Source organism: Lampris incognitus, chromosome 10 (genome assembly GCF_029633865.1).
Source record: "Lampris incognitus isolate fLamInc1 chromosome 10, fLamInc1.hap2, whole genome shotgun sequence".
Lineage (NCBI taxonomy): Eukaryota > Metazoa > Chordata > Actinopteri > Lampriformes > Lampridae > Lampris > Lampris incognitus.
Genome location: NC_079220.1, coordinates 59999828 through 60017144, shown reverse-complemented (window position 1 = coordinate 60017144; position 17317 = coordinate 59999828). Strand labels below are relative to the sequence as shown.

General features: G+C 44.1%; 1 protein-coding gene across 1 annotated transcript in view; it reads right to left on the bottom strand.

The window, feature by feature from the left end:
• LOC130119949 (nucleus accumbens-associated protein 1) overlaps positions 1-17317 on the bottom strand; it is a 102315-nt gene that overhangs the window by 10184 nt on the left and 74814 nt on the right. The window contains exon 7 of the mRNA XM_056288553.1: positions 478-575. Within this exon, the coding sequence (XP_056144528.1) occupies positions 478-575 (98 nt within the window). The remainder of the gene's footprint in view (positions 1-477; positions 576-17317) is intronic.

Below are 17317 nucleotides of genomic sequence, written 5' to 3'. Positions count from 1 at the left end.
CCTGGGGTACCAGAAGCTCGAAACAAGAGTCAATAGCAATAGCAAAATAAGCTGTTTGGCATTGGCACAGAAGATTTGGCAAATTTTTTATGGGCGCAACCCACATACTCAGCTCTGCTGCTCATCCCACAAATGCATGTTCCTTACACATGTGGCTCCATTTAAAAGGCAAATAAACAGGCTTTCCAACAGGATACGATTTATTGCCGAGAAGCATTGTTACAACAAAGAAATAATCTACCAAACACACATTTCCTTACTTTTTGTGCTAAGTGTATATATAAAGTGATGAAATGGGCCTAAATATCTGCTGATCTCAGCCACCATCTCTGGATTTGTTCCCTATAACCAATCTGCCATCAGTGCACTTTCACCCTTATGTATTCATTCCCTGTTTATGTGCAAACTAGATTTTATATAAATATATACACTTAACTGAATGATTTTGCATTAACAAACACACAGACACACACTAACATTTCACTGCGTGCAGCACTCTGTTGTCCAGGGGCTTGCGGCTAGGGTCATTGGTGGAAGAGCGGATCCCTGTTCCACAACTGTTGGCCAAAGTGTTCCTGATTCAGCACAGAGAAAGGCAGAGTAAAGAATAAAATTGAACACAGAGGACATGAATTTCAGGGTAATTTTCAAATCAGAACTTGAGAATTTTCAAGTCCAATTAAATCTTCCACAACTCATAAAATCCATATGCCATGATCCACAACTGCTAACGGAAATTTGAGGGTTTTTTTTTTAATGAATATGTCACTATTTGCTGGATGTGCTGATGTCACGTTTTCACTGCCAATACTGATTCTTTAAGTCTTGTTTGATACCAAGTACTGACCTGATCCATTACTTTTGCTGAACAGTAAAGACTTAGGCCATTAGTTTGGGGCCAATGGGAAAAATAATCGAGATAGAATCAGTTCACCCCACCCCACCCCCACCATTAAAGAAATATGGGCTTCAATGTGGCAAAACCGCATTAAATCAAACCAATGTGCTTTTATTTATGATGTTACTAAGAGCTTTTGATGTCAGATTTTAATCTTGAGGAAAATCTCTGATAGCGAGACTCCACATTTGAGCCCGGTATGGCCCTAATATCTGATACCAGTATCGGTATCTATGCATCCCTACTATTTGCGTGGGTACTCCTCCGTTTTGTAATTGCCTGTCGACCATTTTAACCAGTACAACACTGTGTTTGCACCACATTTTACTTATGAGCATTTCTCTTTTGAATGGGTATTTTTATCTCATTTGACAAGCAACTCAATGTGTACAAAAATCCATACGTAAATGCCATGTGTGGGGAAACACCTGCAGGGGGAGATGTGTGAACAGGCAGTATCTTACTTGCTGCAGCTCAGCAGCCTTGCAATGCCAGCCCTGAAGTGTTGCGTCACTTCATGTGGACCATGTTTGGTTAACACATAAACTTTACACAGTTTTTTCCCCCCGTTTTCTGCAAAAGGTCCCCTGAGGTGGTTCTCCAAAATGAACTAGAACGGCCCAACATGCAAGTAAACACAGTTTAGTTTAGCTCCCTGTGCGGTCATTTGATTTCAAATGAGTTCAAGTTGATAAGGTTACTGTTCACTATTCTATAGAATTTTATGATTTGTTTTTTGAAGGTCAGATTAAAATGAATAATGATCCATAGTCAATTGAAATAGGTCACCACCTGAATCCTCAGTCCCTTCACAGTTACATCAGGCTGGTGGGTATCGCTTTTTTCCCATGGTAAAATACATACGCAGAGTTTTTGCTGTATTGTTGAACATCTATGGTCCAACGACTCAGCTGTGTGGTTCACTTCTACTGTGAGTTTATGGGAAGCCTGTTGTTTTCATAACAGAATGTCATAACAGCAATAATTAAAATAACAAAAATAACGAAATTTAGTCATTGTAGAACTAAAGGGAAAAAACTGTAATCACATCAATGATATGTCTTTATGCATACTCAATAATCCCAAAACACGCTGCACCAGAAATTGGTCCATCCCAAGGATCAGGTCCACCGACACAAACAGAGCAATATAGTGTAGCTGTTAAGTGCTGGGAGGATTGCCGTGACTTGTACATCGGGGAAACTAAACAGAAGCCACAACACAGGAGAGCTAACACATCAGACCAGGACTCCATAGTCTACACCATCTACAGACTATGACTCCACAGTCTACACCATCTACAGACCAGAACTCCACAGTCTACACCATCTACAGACCAGTGGCCACTCTTTCAATTATGAGGATGTAGAAATCCTTGATAGTAAGGAACGCTGGTTTGAACAGGGAGTCAAAGAGGCCACCTATGTGAAGGAACAACCATCCCTGAACTGAAGGGGGGGGGGCTAAGAGTACATGTCATCATCGTACAATACTGTGATTCCCCAATCCTCTGTGAATAGTACACATAGCCATTGTAATTCTAGTTAATGCTCACCGCAATTTGCATATGAAACCCATCATTGGTTTGGGTCGTTATGCCACTGCATTGTTTATAAGGGTGGGGGTACCTGCAGTCAGCTGAGACTGAAGGGTCACTTAGATGATGATGAAACATGTCTCCCAATAAACATGTCCAGATGAACTGAGTCAACTTTCTGTGACAGATCAATGATAGTTTTGAAAAACTATCGATTACTTTTTGGATTAGAGGAAAGGATTTACATGGGTAAAATGTATTCTGATGGTGAGATTAAGGACATAAGAATAACAAGACCCAGACACTGTCCATGCAACAATGACAGTTGTTCTTTATTTCACTTATGTCCCAATCATGCTGGACTTTGAGAATATAAGCCATTTTCTGACATAGCAAAAGATTTATACAAGTTAAGCTCCACACCATCCGCTGCACTAAATGGTGCAGCAGGGCGAACTGGAAACAAAAACTGCCCAGGAATTTGCTGCCAATCAGCCAACTGACACAACAGTCAATGAATCAATAAAAAAAAAAAAACACTGTAAATGTATGTTGTTTGTGTTAGGTTAATGTAAAACGATGAAACTACTACTATCAGCTGCTCCAGTTAGGGGTCGCTGCAGCGGATCATACATTTCCATTTCTTCCTGTCCTCTGCATCTTCCTCTGTCACACCAGCCACCTGCATGTCCTCCCTCACCACATCCATAAACCTCCTCTTTGGCCTTCCTCTTCTCCTCTTCCCTGGCAGCTCCATATTCAGCATCCTTCTCCCAATATACCCAGCATCTCTCCTCCACACATGTCCAAACCATCTCAATCTTGCCTCTCTTGCTTTGCCTCCAAACCGTCCAACCTGAGCTGTTCCTCTAATATACTCGTTCCTAATCCTGTCCTTCTTCATCACTCCCAGTGAAAATCTTATCTTCATCTCTGCCACCTCCAGCTCCACCTCCTGTCTTTTCATCAGTGCCACTGTCTCCAAACCATACAACATAGCTGGTCTCACAACCATCTTGTAAACCTTCCCTTTAACTCTTGCTGGTACCCTTCTGTCACAAAACACTCCAGACACTCTTCTCCACCAACTCCACCCTGCCTGCACTCTCTTCTTCACCTCTCTTCTTCACTCCTCGTTACTTTGGACAGTTGACCCCAAGTATATAAACTCATACGCCTTCATCACCTCCACTCCTTGCATCCTCACCATTCCAGTCCTCCCTCTTATTCACACATATGTATTCCGTCTTGCTCCTACTGACTTTCATTCCTCTTCTTTCAGCTTGTTCCCTGTTTCTCAGGGGTCGCCACAGCGGATTGTACAGTTTTCATCGGTACCCCATATGGAGCCTCGACTATCCGGTATGGTCTTGTCAATCCGCATAATGATTTTTCAAAATGTTACATCGTATGCCCTTCCTAACACAAACACTAACCATATGGATGGGGGCACAGATAAAGCACTGGATGCCATCCCAGCTAATCAGTACAAGTCCTAATCTCCTTCCTTAGTGTCTAAACTCTCATACAATTCACCATATGCCTTTCCCACCGCTCTTCACTTTACGCCGCATATCCTTGTACTCTGAGTCCTGTGTACTTTCTTCATCTCTCTATCCCCACTTCTTCTTTGCCAACCTCTTCCTCTTTGTTTTTTGCTGTTTTTTTTTTTTTGGGTATTTTAAATTGTACTTTGCTGTACTTCCTCATTCCACCACCAAGTCTCCTCGTCTTCCTTTCTCTGACAAGATGACCCACCAAGTACCTATCTAGCTGTCTCCCTCACTATTTCTGCAGTGCTTGCCCAGCCATCCGGCAACTCTTCACTACCACCCAGTGCCTGTCTTAACTTGTCCTTGAACTCCACACAACAGTCTTCCTTCTTCAACTTCCACCATTTGATCCTTGGCTCTGCCTTCACTCTCTTCCTCTTCTAGATCTTCAAAATCATCCTACAGACCACCATTCGATGCTGCTTAGCTATGTTCTCCCATTACCACCTTGCAGTCTCCAATCCTTCAGTAAAATTATGAAACTAATTTTCCAAAGTTTTCCTCCCCATGTTTGTGTGTACAGAAAGCAAAAATTCAAAGTTGAATTAATGTAATGATAACCTGACGCCTAATTAGACTTAATAGCCTGCTTTTTTATCAGAATTAGTTGTAGTTCTTGTAATGCAAGCATTAAACTCAAATAAAGTAGTCCAATCTCATTATATAAATGATTTATTGTGCTTTCATTTATTTCATTGTCACACAACAACATTCAATAGGACGGATGGATATGTGCTGGTTCTTGCTCCCTCCTCTTCCATCCTTTCCCTTTCTTGTTCCGAGCCATGTTCACCTGTTTGTTTAGATTGTAGAATAAGTATTTAACCAATAATATTTTATTACTGGACCGGGCCATCTGCTGACCCAGACGACATCCCTCCCCATGTCCTCAAGGCATGTTACACTCAGTTTCATGTGTTTTAAGAAATCACCATTTTGCCTGTACCCAAGAAACTACCTGTCTCTTGCCGTAATGACCTGCTGCTTTGACCTCTGTTATTATAAAGTGTCTGAAAAGATTAGTAACATCATATATTAAATGTAATGTTCCTGCTACCCATGACCCGTTACAGTTCCATTACATTCCAGTACTGTTCCAATAGATCTGTAGATGATGCTATCTCACTTGCTTTGCATACTGCTTTAGTACACCTTAAAAAGAAAAATGCCTGTGTCAGAATGTTGTTCATTGTACAATTGTATCATCCAAACCGGTATTGCAACTCTATCTGTAATTTGCCATTTGATTTGCTGACAGGCAGGACCCAGACCGTGAGAATAGGTAAAACATACTCATCTAAATTAATTCTTCAGAACGGCACACCTCAAGGCTGCTGTCTCCGTCCCCTACTGTACAGTCTGATTACATACGGCTGTGTTGCCAAATATAATTACAACAGCATCATTAAATTCGCAGATGACACCACAGTAATTACACCAGTGATTCTCGAACTTTTCCTGTCATGCCCCGCTTTAGAGGAAGATACATTTTCATGCCCCCCCGCCACAACAAAATGGTGACAAAATGGGCCAAGTTTAACTTTATTTAAATCACATCAAGATCATGAATATTTCTTTCACTTTTCTTTCAGTAATTTCTGATGTGCAAGCAGATGCAAGTTCCACTTCAACTTTATCAAACCTTTTTTGTGACATTTGTCACAAGATTGCGCCATCAGTCTGTGTGCTTTTTCAAAAACAGGGAAAAACGAAATAAAAATTTAAAGTCACTTTGCTAGAACAATAACAATAAAGTTCAGTCCGTGCACACACAAAAAAAAGACAAATGTAGATATTTGGGATAAAAACATGAGCAAGTCAGTTTGTGAGAGCTCAAGTCTTATCACTGCATTAGTGGCTGTAATGAGCCTGTTTTGCAGTGCACATCTTTTCCAAATGGGGTTGCAGGCTTGATACTGCCACTCTCAAGTCATGCTCAATGTTGAGCTTAGATCTGTACTTTGTTTTACGTGAGGCAACAGCAGAAAAGCCCATCTCACAGAGACAGGATGTGGTGAAGGGAATTAGAATGCCCACAGTCCTCTGTCCTATGTGTGGATCCTCCCTCTCCACACCAAGCCAGAATTCACTCAGTGTCTGAGCTGTAAAGCTCATCTTCAGGGTGGAGTCAAATGTCATCTCCATGAACTAGTCTTCTTCAGCAGAGCTGAAATCAGCAGGTGCTGCTGCATTGAATGGATCTGTCACCCAGTCGTACTGAGCACTGTTATTTGAGAAGTATATTTAAAAAATCATCTCAGGGAAGAGATGGGCTCCTTAAGACATGAAATCACTGTGGTGGCTCCAGAATCACTGGTTTCAATAAATTCACTCAGATTCTCAAAGAAATCAGTATTTCCTTGATCGGGTTTCCTGCCCAACATCTCAAGTTTTTGAGTGAATGCACTGATCTTGTCTGCCAGGTGAGGGTGAGGAAGGTGCTTGTCTCTGCCTTGAAGCTGAAGATTTAATTCTTTCAGCTTTCCAAATATATCGCTGATAGGCCAGTTTCATCAGAAATTGTTCGTCACTAAACTTGCTTGCAACTTCATGCATATGCTCCTCCTCCAGAAACACCCGAATTTCCTCTGAGCTCAAAGACTCAAGACAACACTTTACCTCGCAAGAGCCACCTAGCCTCGCTGTGAAACAACACAGCTGACAGTTCAGCTCCCATCTCCTCACAAAGTGCAGAGTACATTGACCACGCTAATAACATGGGTCAAAACCTGGTTTAGGTCAGGGCTAATCTGTCTTCATGCTAGCGCTCCTCTGTGTATGACACAGTGCGTCCATTGCGCATTTGACGAGACCCTCTTGATTAGTGCCTGCAGTCCCTTCGTTTTCCCTGCCATGGTCTGTGCACCATCCGCGCAAACGCCCACACAGTTCTCCCATTTCAGCCCATGTTGTGTCAGATAACAGTCCAGAAGCCTGAAGAGCTCATCAGTTGTCGCTCTACTTGGGATGTACTTGCAAAACAGCAAATCCTCACACAGTGACTCTGACGTGACAAAGCGAACATAAGCAATAAACAAGCAGTCTTTATTGCTGTCAGTAGTCTCGTCCACTTGTAAGGTGAAACATTTGTCTTTCAGTTTTTCAATGAGTTGTTCTTCACGGTCATTTGAAATGTTGCATATATGTCTTGCAGCTGTATCATTGGATAGAGAGACAGCCTTTAGTTTTGCAACGCTTGTCTCATCAAACATAGTTGACACCATATCTAAAGCCATGGGAAGTATGAGCTCCTCTGCTGTTGTGTGTGGTTTCTTGCACTAGCCAGTTCTGTGTGTGACTTTGTGTGATGCCATTAGTGCTTTGTTGTTCACTGATGCAGCTTCTACAAAGCAGTGTTCCTGCTGATGGTATGCACCAAGTTTTCAAGTGTCTTCTTCATTTGTTTGGTCTCATACCATCAGCTGCCAGAGTTTTCCGACACAACATACACACTGGTCTCTCCTCATCTCCCATCACATTCACTGTGAACCCAAGAGCAAGATAGGGTTCATCATATTTTCTTAATTTGGTTTTTGGTTGATTACCGTCAGCTAAACACTTTGTCTTGTTTGTCTCGGTAAAATTGCCTGTCTTTCTTTTTGTCCCTGTCAAATATCTCCATTCTGTCAACCTACACACTCTCTGTCTCATGAAAGCACGTTTTGTTGATCGTTCCGCTGTGAAAAAGATTCCGACGTCAAAGCAGTAGTTCCACAATACACCCCCCCCCCTCCATCATACTTTTGTGCCCCCCAGGGGAGGGCGCACCACACACTTTGAGAAATGCTGGGTTAGACTAATAAGCGACAGTGATGAGAGGACCTATCTACAGGAGGGAAGTGGGAGATTTAACTATATGGTGCCATGATAACAACCTCTCTCTAAATGTCAGTAAGACATAAGAAATCTTTGTTGAATTTACAACGATCAGAGAAAATCACATTCCTATTTCCATCAATGGCTCATCTGTTGAAATTGTGGATAGTTTTAGGTTTCTCGGTTTACACATAACGGACACCCTCACATGGTCTCTCAACACCTGTTGCATCTGCAAGAAGGCACAGCAGAGACTGTGTTTTCTGAGACGTCTCACGAGTTTGGGCATGAGTACCAAAATTCTTATGAACTTGTATCGCAGTACCACTGAGAGTGTGTTGACAGGCTGTATTAGTGTGGTTTGGCAGCCTGGCTGCTCAGGACTGCAAACTCCTTCAAAGACTGTAAAGACAGCAGCAAAAATCATTGTCATGGAACTACCACAACTTCCAAGTATTTACACCACTCGCTGCTCAAGGAAAGCCCCAAACATCATTAAGTACACCAGCCACCCCGCTCATGTTTTGTTCTCACTCCTTCCATCTAAAAAATGCTACAGGAGCATCAAATCACACACCGGCCATCTCAATTTCTTTCCACAGGCAGTCAGGTTGCTGAAAAGCTGATGCACCTTACATTGTTGTGTTACTGTGTACTGCATATCGCATATATAATGTATGAATTCACTGTGTACATAGTGCTTTTTTGGGAGGATGGCATGTCCTTGTGTTCTTTCTCCTTGTGTTAAGACAGAGAGAGCCAGAGCACAAGAATTTCATTGTATTCTTCTTTTTTTTTAGATCCCCCCCCCTTTTCCCTCCCCAACTGTACTTGGCCAATTGCCTCACTCTTCCGAGTCCTCCCGGTCTCTGCTCCATCCCCTCTGCCGACCCGGGGAGGGCTGCAGACTACCACATGCCTCCTCCCATACATGTGGAGTCGCCAGCCGCTTCTTTTCACCTGACAGTGCGGAGTTTCACCAGAGGGACGTATCACACTATTCCCCCCAGTTCCCCCTCCTCCCCTGAACGGGTGCCCCGACCAACCAGAGGAGGCGCTAGTGCAGCAACCAGAACACACTCACATCCGGCTTCCCACCCGCAGACACGGCCAATTGTGTCTGTAGGGATGCCCGACCAAGCCGGAGGTAACACGGGGATTTGAACCGCCGATCCCCATGTTGGTAGGCAACGGAATAGACCGCCACGCTACCCGGACGCAATTTCATTGTATTCGAAATACAAGACAATAAAGTTGAACTTGAACTATCAAATATTATGTCTTATAGACTATAATGCAAAAAATAATTGACAAGAAGAAAATTATCACATTTACATGTTTATTTTACCCATTTCCAGTTGAAGTTCATGAGCGTTTATTTAAACAATTTAGAGATATTTAGCGTAAGCTTCCCTAAACGTTTGTGCACTGAGTCTGACTGATTAAACCTCCGAAATGGTCAAACCTGCAGCGGGACTCGAGCATTGAAACCCCAAAGTTAACAAAAACATTTTGTTCTTGACTACTGGGATAGGCTCCAGCATCCCCGCGACCCTGAGGGCAGGATAAGTGGTTTGGATAATGGAACGGTTAGTTCATTTAGGTAGTTCACAGCCCATAGCATCTTGTCACCTACCCTCTTCTCCATATACACAAATAAAATCACCTGTAATAGCAACCAAATATCACTTTTTAATATGCTGATGACATGACCTCGGTGGCCCGCCTGACAGACGAGTGCTCCCTGTCCACATACAGGCAGTATGTGGATACTATGGTCCTCTGGTTCCAGGAGAGCTCCCTGGAACTGAACATCAGTAAGACCAAAGTCAATAAAAAGAAAGGCAGACTCTATCAGTAAGGACCCTTCACCACTCCCATCAGGCAGATGCTTCAAGCACCTCTGGCCAAAAAGAGAACTTACAAAGTCTCTTTAATTCCCACTGCAATATCCATTTTAAACAAGGCCAAATAGACTGTCACTAACATTTTTTTTTGGGGGGGGGGATTTCCCCCCTTTTTTTCTCCTGTTGTACTCGGCCAATTACCCCACTCTTCCTAGCCATCCCCAGTTGCTGCTCCACCCGCTCTGCCAAGCCGGGGAGGACTGCAGACTAGACTTAGATGTAGACTTAGACTGCGTTTATTTGTCATTTCCTCATATGCATGTCTCATACTCAGACTTCACAAGTCCTCCCTCAGAGTGTCAGACACTCGGAGTTAATGGTCACTGGACTGGCCCTTCGACATGTTTTACCCTGTTGGGTTTGTTTGTGCTGCTTATAGTGTGCTGCCGTAGTGCAGTATAGATAAGGTGTTATGTGCACCACACTAGTTGATATATGTATTCTTATTTCTATTTCTTGTTTTATATTTTATTTCTATTTGTTACTGTTTTTCTTGTTTATGTTTGTTTCTATTTTCTTGTTATCCTGTATCTTCTTAGTTTTTAATTTTTCTTATTAGAGCGTGAGTCTGTAAGAGAACCCAGTTTCCCCTCGGGGATGAATAAAGTATTTTGATTCTTATACATACAAGGGAATGAAATTATGTTTAACACGGACCAGAGTGCCACATAAAAACAAATAACATGCAATAAATATTAAAAACAAAAAGTGCATTAAAATTACTTCACAGACCTAAACACCGGACAAGGACACTGAGTAAGAAGGTCAGTCATTTTATGGAAGGTCTAAGCGTTCAGGCTTTGAGGAACCTCACAGACCGAGGAATGAAACTGTTGCATAGTCTGGTGGAGGCAGCACGGATGCACCGGTGCCTTCTGCCAGAGGGTAGGAGGGTGAAGTGGATGTGGGAAGGGTGGGTGGGGTCCTTCACGATGATGAGAGCCTTCTGGATGCACCATGCATCATAGATGGTCTGGATGGAAGGGAGAGCAGTTCCTATGAGCTTCCCAGCTGTCTCACTATCCACCGTAGGGATTTGTGGTCAGAGGCCTTGCAGTTCCCATGCCAGACAGTGATACAGCTGGTCAGAATGCTCTCTATGGTGCCTCTGTAGAATGTGATGAGGATGGGTTCGGGGAGACTCGCCTTCTTCAGATGCCGCAGGAAGCGAAGACGCTGCTGGGCCTTCTTGGAGAGCGCAGTGACATGTGAGGACCAGGAAGTACCTCTGTGATGTGAACTCCCAGGAACTTAGTACTGCTGACTGTTCACGTCCATACCATCGATGGTCAGAGGGGTATGGTGGGCGCTGGCCTTTCTAAAGTCAATAATAGCCTCCTTAGTTTTTACTGTATTTGGGGGGAGGTTATTGTTTTTGCACCTTGCCACCAGTTGATCCACCTCCATTCTGTATGATGATTCATCGTTGTTGCTGATGAGACCTACCACTGTAGTATCATCAGCAAACTTTAAAATGAGGTTGGAGGTGGCTGATGCTGTGCATTTGTGGGTCAGCAGAGTGAACAAGACTGGACTGAGCACACAGCCCTGTAGAGTGCCGGTACTCAGTGTGAAGGTCCTGGAGGTGATCTTGCCAATTTGCACTGACTGTGGCTTCCCTGTGAGGAAGTCCAGCACCCCGTTGCAGAGGGAGGTGTTAAGGCCTAGCTGGCTCAGCTTTCTGATCAGGTGTTGTGGTATGATTGTGTTAAAAGCTGAGCTGAAGTCAATGAACAACATCTTAACATAGCTGTTCTTTCTCTCCAGGTGGGACAAGGCTGGATGAAGAGCAGAGGTTATGGCATCTTCTATGGAGCAGATAGCATGGTATGCAAACTGGAGAGGGTCCAGAGTGGAGGGGAGGCTGGACTTGATATGCTTCATGACCAGCCTCTCAAAGCACTTCATGATTATGGGAGTCAGTGCAATGGGGCAGTAGTCATTGTGGCAGGTCACAGGGGACTTTGGCACTGGTATGATGGTGGTAGACTTAAAACGCATGGGAATAATAATAATAATAATAACTATTTAGTGTAGCAGTCTAAGCATCGGCTTTGTGTTGATGCAGTTGCCCACTGGGCACCGGGGTTCACGCCTCGGTCTCGTCAGATCCGACTACGGCCGGATTCAATGAAGCAGCAATAATTGGCAACGCTGTCTGCGGGAGGAGGGGGCGGAGTCGGCTTGGGTTCGTCACATGAATGCGTCTCTGTGTGTGTCGGAAAAAGCAATGATTTGGCCTGGATTCGCCTCGTCATGAAAGTGGCGAGGTATCTCCTTCGAGACAGCTGACCGGAGAGATGCAGTTGGCGAACGCATGCAGTACGAGGGTGGGGGTTTGAACTAGAATAGGGAGCAATTGGCCACTAAATTGAGAGAGAAAAGAAAAACATCAGAAATAAATTTAGAAAAAAAAACCCATTTATTTATTAGTTGAATGGTTAACGTAGTCGCCCGTGGTGCGGGAGACAGGGGTTCGCTTCCCAGCTGCGGTGGTTACCAGCTGCCCCCCGAATTCTCTACACTGTGGAGATGACTACCAGATGCCGATACATGTGGAGTCACCAGCTGCTTCTTTTCACCTGACAGTGAGGAGTTTCGCCAGGGGGACATAGCATGTGGGAGAATCATGCTATTCCCCCTCCCCCCCCGAACAGGTGCCCCGACCAACCAGAGGAGGCGCTAGTGCAGCAACCAGGACACATACCCATATCTGGCTTCCCACCCAAGGACATGGCCAATTGTGTCTGAAGAGACACTTGACCAAGCTGGAGGTAATACGGTGATTTGAACTGGCGATCCTTGTGTTGGTAGGCAATGGAATATACAGCCACGTCACCCAGATACCATGTCACTAACTTTAATGCTGCTTTGCACACCTGCTCTTATTTAGTTAAGGAATTGTTTATGTTTCGATCAAATTTTATTTGAGTCTTTCATGGACGTATGTTTCATGTTGTTTCTGAGCTCTTAACCAGACCATTTCTCTCAACCCAGACCATTTCTCTCAACCCAGATCATTCCTCTTAACCAGACCATTTCTCTTCAGCAGACCATTTCTCTTAACCAGACCATTTCTCTCAACCCAGACCATTTCTCTCAACCCAGACCATTTCTCTTAACCAGACCATTTCTCTCAACCCAGATCATTTCTCTCAACCCAGATCATTTCTCTCAACCCAGATCATTTCTCTTAACCAGACCATTTCTCTTAAGCAGACCATTTCTCTTAACCAGACCATTTCTCTCAACCCAGACCATTTCTCTTAACCAGACCATTTCTCTCAACCCAGACCATTTCTCTTAACCAGACCATTTCTCTCAACCCAGATCATTTCTCTTAACCAGATCATTTCTCTTAAGAAGACCATTTCTCTTAACCAGACCATTTCTCTCAACCCAGACCATTTCTCTAAACCCAGACCATTACTCTTAACCAGACCATTTCTCTCAACCCAGACCATTTCTCTTAACCAGACCATTACTCTTAACCAGACCATTTCTCTCAACCCAGACCATTTCTCTTAACCAGACCATTTCTCTCAGCCCAGACCATTTCTCTCAGCCCAGACCATTTCTCTTAACCAGACCATTTCTCTCAGCCCAGACCATTTCTCTCAACCCAGACCATTTCTCTTAACCAGACCATTTCTCTTAACCAGACCATTTCTCTTAAGCAGACCATTTCTCTTAACCAGACCATTTCTGTCAACCCAGACATTTTTCTCAGCCCAGACCATTTCTCTTAACCAGCCCATTTCTCTCAACCCAGACAATTTCTCTTAACCAGACCATTTCTCTTAACCAGATCATTTCTCTTAACCCAGATCATTTCTCTTAACCAGACCATTTCTCTCAACCCAGACCATTTCTCTCAATCCAGACCATTTCTCTCAACCCAGACCATTTTTCTCAACCCAGACCATTTCTTTTAACCAGACCATTTCTCTTAACCAGACCATTTCTCTCAACCCAGACCATTTCTCTTAACCAGACCATTTCTCTCAACCCAGACCATTTCTCTCAGCCCAGACCATTTCTCTTAACCAGACCATTTCTCTCAGCCCAGACCATTTCTCTCAACCCAGACCATTTCTCTCAGCCCAGACCATTTCTCTTAACCCAGACCATTTCTCTTAACCCAGACCATTTCTCTTAACCTAGACCATTTCTCGCAACCCAGACCATTTCTCTTAACCAAACCATTTCTCTCAATCCAACCATTTCTCTCAATCCAACCATTTCTCTCAATCCAACCATTTCTCTCAACCCACACCATTTCTCTCAGCCCAGACCATTTCTCTTAACCAGACCATTTCTCTCAACCCAGACTATTTCTCTTAGCCAGACCATTTCTCTTAATCTAGACCATTTCTCTAAACCCAGACCATTTCTCTCAACCCAGACCATTTCTCTAAACCTAGACCATTTCTCTTAACCAGACCAGTTCTCTCAACCCAGACAATTTCTCTTAACCAGACCATTTCTCTTAACCAGACCATTTCTCTCAACCCAGACCATTTCTCTCAACCCAGACCATTTCTCTTAACCCAGACCATTTCTCTTAACCAGACCATTTCTCTCAACCCAGACCATTTCTCTTAACCAGACCATTTCTCTCAACCCAGACCATTTCTCTTAACCAGACCATTTCTCTCAACCCAGACCATTTCTCTTAACCAGACCATTTCTCTCAACCCAGACTATTTATCTTAGCCAGACCATTTCTCTTAATCTAGACCATTTCTCTAAACCCAGACCATTTCTCTCAACCCAGACCATTTCTCTCAACCTAGACCACTTCTCTTAACCAGACCAGTTCTCTCAACCCAGACAATTTCTCTTAACCAGACCATTTCTCTTAACCAGACCATTTCTCTCAACCCAGACCATTTCTCTTAACCAGACAATTTCTCTCAACCCAGACCATTTCTCTCAACCAGACCATTTCTCTCAACCCAGACCATTCCTCTTAACCAGACCATTTCTCTCAACCCAGACCATTTCTCTTAACCAGACCATTTCTCTCAACCCAGACCATTTCTCTCAACCAGACCATTTCTCTCAACCCAGACCATTTCTCTCAACCTAGACCATTTCTTTTAAACAGACCATTTCTCTCAACCCAGACCATTTCTCTTAACCAGACCATTTCTTTTAACCAGAACATTTCTCTTAACCAGACCATTTCTCTTAATCAGACCATTTCTCATAACCCAGACCATTTCTCTCAACCCAGACCAATAAGGTTGGTTCATCTTCAATCCTGTAAGCATGACCAAGCACCTGCTCCCTGCTCTTTGATGTTTCTGCCTCTTCGCCACTGTCCTCATCATCACCTGCAGACTGTTTGAATAAATCCATTATCTTAACACACTTTGCAGCGTCAGCCAGCAAAGCCTTTTTCTTTTTTTAGCACACCTTCTCTGTAATGCAGCTTTCTCCACTGCCAGTCAGAGGAGGGCTGCAGACTACCTCATGCCTCCTCCCATACATGTGGAGTTGCCAACTGTTTCTTTCACCTGACAGAGGAGTTTTGCGAGGGGTAAGTAGTGTGTGGGAGGATCACGCTATTCCCCCCAGTTCCCCCCCTCCCCCGAGCAGGTGCCACGATTGACCAGAGGAGGCGCTAGGGCAGCAACCAGGACACACACCCACATCCAGCTTCCCAACCGCAGACACGGCCAATTGTGTCTGTAGGGATCCCCGACCAAGCCAGAGGTAACACGGGGATTCGAACCAGCGATCATTGTGTTGATAGGCAACGGAATAGACCGCTCTGCTACCCAGAGGTCCCCAGGGGTTTTCTCTTTCTATCCATGTTTCAAATTCAAAGTCCTTCTCCTTACTCACAAAGCCCTACATAACCAAGCCCCCTCCTACCTCACTGACCGGCTCCGCTGCCATACTCCTGCGATGCCAACCTCTTGTCTCCAGTGCACAGGACCAAGCACTGGACCTGGGGCAACAGAACCCTCTCCATAGCCACCCCCTCCCTCTGGAACTCTCTCCCCAGACACATCAGAGACTGCACCAATCTGTCCACGTTCACATTATTATCAAAACTCAACTTTTCAGAATTGTTTTTAATGTGTGATTAATGTTGTGTGTTTTATCATTTCGGTGTGTTGCTTTTATGTTAATTTTAACTTATGTAACATTTCTTTGAGTACTCTGAAAAGCAATCTATAAAAATCTAACATTATTATTACAGACCGGTCGCCTCCTCTTTACGTGTTTATGGACACGCTTCTGCAAGTCACTTATACGTGTTCATTGACACGTGATGCCGCTAGGGGCGCCCTGTAGCCTACTAGGTCTGTCATGACCATGGTCATGACGCAATAGAATGTCAAAAATATTGAACAAAGATGGCGGAGCGATGCGAAGCGAAGCGAATGTTCTTAATATGTGAGTCATAGCTAAATTTGCTATCTTCATAGCCTAGGTAAATTAGCCTAATGATGCGTGTGCATGTCATATTAACGTTATATGCGAGTGGATACTATATTTAAATTGAATAAATGTAAGCTAAATAAACGAAGTGTCAATGCAATCTCAATAAATTAGTCCCCACAATTTTGCATGCGATTTACCGAAAAACAATCGGAGTCTGGTAATGATGAGTTTGTAATCCGGTAAAATGGTGCGCAAATCTAGCTATGGGGCAACAGCCAATTCTATAAAAAGGATGTCTAAATTAACATTTTACTTAAATATGTATTAGATGTAACATTACCTTGTGTGGTGGAGAAATTGTGGTGAATCCCGACCGATACAGCTCTGCCTAGACCTAGAAGACAGGATTGCGCCCCCCAGTGGCCAGAAGACGGGATTGCGGCCCCAGTGGCAACTAATACGTGTCCATATACACGTATTTCGCTCTCGCAAAAACGTGTCCTCTGACACGTACGTATTGTGATGTAGTGTTGTCTTATTATTATCCATCCATCCATCCATTATCCAGACCGCTTGTCCTGCTCTCAGGGTCGCGGGGATGCTGGAGCCTATCCCAGCAGCCATTGGGCGGCAGACGAGGAGACACCCTGGACTGGCCGCCAGGCCATCACACAGGGCCGACACACACACACACACACACACACACGCACACACACACACACACACAGTCACACCTAGGGACAATGTAGTATGGCCGAGTCACCTGACCTACATGTGTTTGGACTGTGGGAGGAAACCGGAGCACCCGGAGGAACCCCACACAGACACGGTGAGAACTTGCAAACTCCACACAGAGGACGACCCCAAAGGTTGGACTACACTAGGGCTCGAACCCAAGACCTTCCTCCTGTGAGGCGACTGCGCTGACCACTGCGCCACTGTGCCACCATTATTATGATGATGATGATGATGAGGAGGAGGAGGAGGTTTCAGTAACGAGTCCCAGATACTTTTAACAAGTACTAGATACTTTCTGTTGTGATGGCATTGCTACCTGCTATTATGGATTGCACACACCGTGGCGCGGTGACTAAGATGACCTGTTGAATATATAATACCAGGGTTGGGAAACAAAGACTGGCCCTCACAAGACTGGCCCACCGGCAAAATTCCCAAACTTTCCAATGGCCAGTCCGCGCCTGCTGTG